Here is a 1,911-nt window from a genome sequence, read left to right on the forward strand (position 1 = left end):
ACCCAAAAAACCAAACATTGGTTGAATTTTGTAGTACGGCCTTCGCTTTTTCATGGAGTGTCCTCACCCCGGAGTCGCCGCTTTAGGAAATCAATTAATCTCTGGCTTTACTCCTCCCACGTCCTCTCCCTGATCAATCCCCTGCACTTCTAGAGATTGAAAAATAACTGCAGAGAAGAAAGGAAGGGGCTGTAGTAGAATCAAGGAAACCTCCTTCCCTGAGAGGCCTCCTGGAGAAGGAGAATTTCCTGCCTTTTTAAGTGGGCTACCAAAATTGGTATTTCGCTCCTATCCCCAGAGCTTCGGTTGCTCTTTCACTTCCCACTTCCTCAAGAGCACTGGGTGACAAAGTTATGGAGAAGCGCCTGCAGGAGGTCCAGCTGTACAAGGAGAAAGGGAACCAATGTTACCGGGAAGGGAAGTGCCGAGATGCTGTGCGTGGGTACCATCGAGCTCTGCAGCAGCTGCAGGGTCTCGATCCAAGTCTGCCCTCCCCGATACCTAATCTGGGACCTCAGGGCCCGGCCGTCACACCTGAACAGGAAAACGTACTGCACACCACCCAGACAGACTGCTACAACAACCTAGCTGCCTGTCTTCTTCAGATGGAGCCAGTAAACTATGAACGGGTGAAAGAATACAGTCAGAAAGTCCTGGAACGACAGCCTGATGATGCCAAGGCCCTGTATAGGTCTGGGGTGGCCTCCTTCCACCTGCAGGTCTATGACCAGGCTTGGCACTACCTCATGGCTGCTGTCAATAGGCAGCCAAAAGACGCCAGTGTCCGGCGGTACCTTCAGCTAACACAGTCGGAACTCAGCAGCTACCATCGGAAAGAGAAGCAGCTCTACCTGGGCATGTTTGGTTAACAAAGAAGAAAGATACCCCTCCACTGGAACTTAGGTGAACCATTAAAGACCCACCAAGGGGAAACCTGAGCGTCAGCAAGAGAAATTAACCCCATACCTCTGACAGAGGTGAACTCTATTTTGTTTCTAGTTCTGCACAAACTCTTTATTGCTTACATAGTCTGTGTCTGTTTTTGTTTCTCCATCTATGTATTTATATGGCTTTTAATATGTGGTATTATTAGGGACATTTGCCTTGAGAAATACAACCAGAAAACATTCATCAGTTATGGGTGGAATTAATCATATCTTTGGCATAGATTTTAATGATAGATGTTGGTAGATGTAGTCATTTACAAAGGAGAAGGCTAGCAGAGGATGAAGTAATAAGGAAGGCAGAAAGGAGTTTCTTCCTTCGTTTCCTCGGATGCCCAAAGCCAAAGTTACACAGGCCGCAAACTGGCAAATATATATACTGTGAAACTAGACAATTATAAATTGGACCCACACGGCTCAGAATGAAAGATTTGAAATTAACCATCTTGATTAAAATAATTCCTTTTTCTTAATGTTCCACATACATTCAGATTCTTTTTCTCCCAAAAAGTATCTAGTTCATCTTGTTTCTCTTGGTAATTTCTAGTCCTTGCTATTGTTCACACTCAGATCATTAATATAGTATACTTATTTTTTTTTTAGTTAAACCCTTCTGTCTTAAAACCTCTGGAGTCAAGCATTTAAGTATAAATTTTGTAATCTTTTAAAAGCCCTCATGCCAAAAAAACACTTGTAAACATTTTAATTTTTAATAGGTGCATATCTATAGTATGCTCATTTCTCTAAAAAAAATAGGAAAGACAGTTTACCAAGTCTTCTAGAAACAACACCATAAAAGAACAGAATAAGAACATAGATCATACCTGTTACCCATCCCCTTGTATTTTACAAGAGCTCACTTTCTTAAAGAGGAGGGAAACGGTGAGGAAAGGTTCTCTTTCCTTAGTGCCTTTTAAGCACCAGTGAACTTTCTGGAAGCTTTGTTGGGCATGGGTGCAGGCACAGA

The 1,911-nt window shown here is 43.0% G+C and overlaps 1 protein-coding gene across 1 annotated transcript; it reads left to right on the top strand.

Moving 5' to 3' along the window:
* Positions 1 to 353: 353 nt before the first annotated feature.
* On the top strand, positions 354 to 869 carry LOC133089616 (tetratricopeptide repeat protein 9C-like). The gene has a single exon (XM_061187691.1). It carries the CDS (start codon positions 354 to 356, stop codon positions 867 to 869), a length of 516 nt encoding a protein of 171 aa, XP_061043674.1.
* The last annotated feature ends 1,042 nt before the right edge of the window (positions 870 to 1,911 follow it).

This window comes from Eubalaena glacialis, chromosome 4 (genome assembly GCF_028564815.1).
Source record: "Eubalaena glacialis isolate mEubGla1 chromosome 4, mEubGla1.1.hap2.+ XY, whole genome shotgun sequence".
Taxonomy (NCBI): Eukaryota; Metazoa; Chordata; class Mammalia; order Artiodactyla; family Balaenidae; genus Eubalaena; species Eubalaena glacialis.

Excerpts from the sequence above, each read along its gene's own strand:
- LOC133089616 (XM_061187691.1), top strand. The coding sequence starts at position 354 with ATGGAGAAGCGCCTGCAGGAGGTCCAGCTGTACAAGGAGAAAGGGAAC.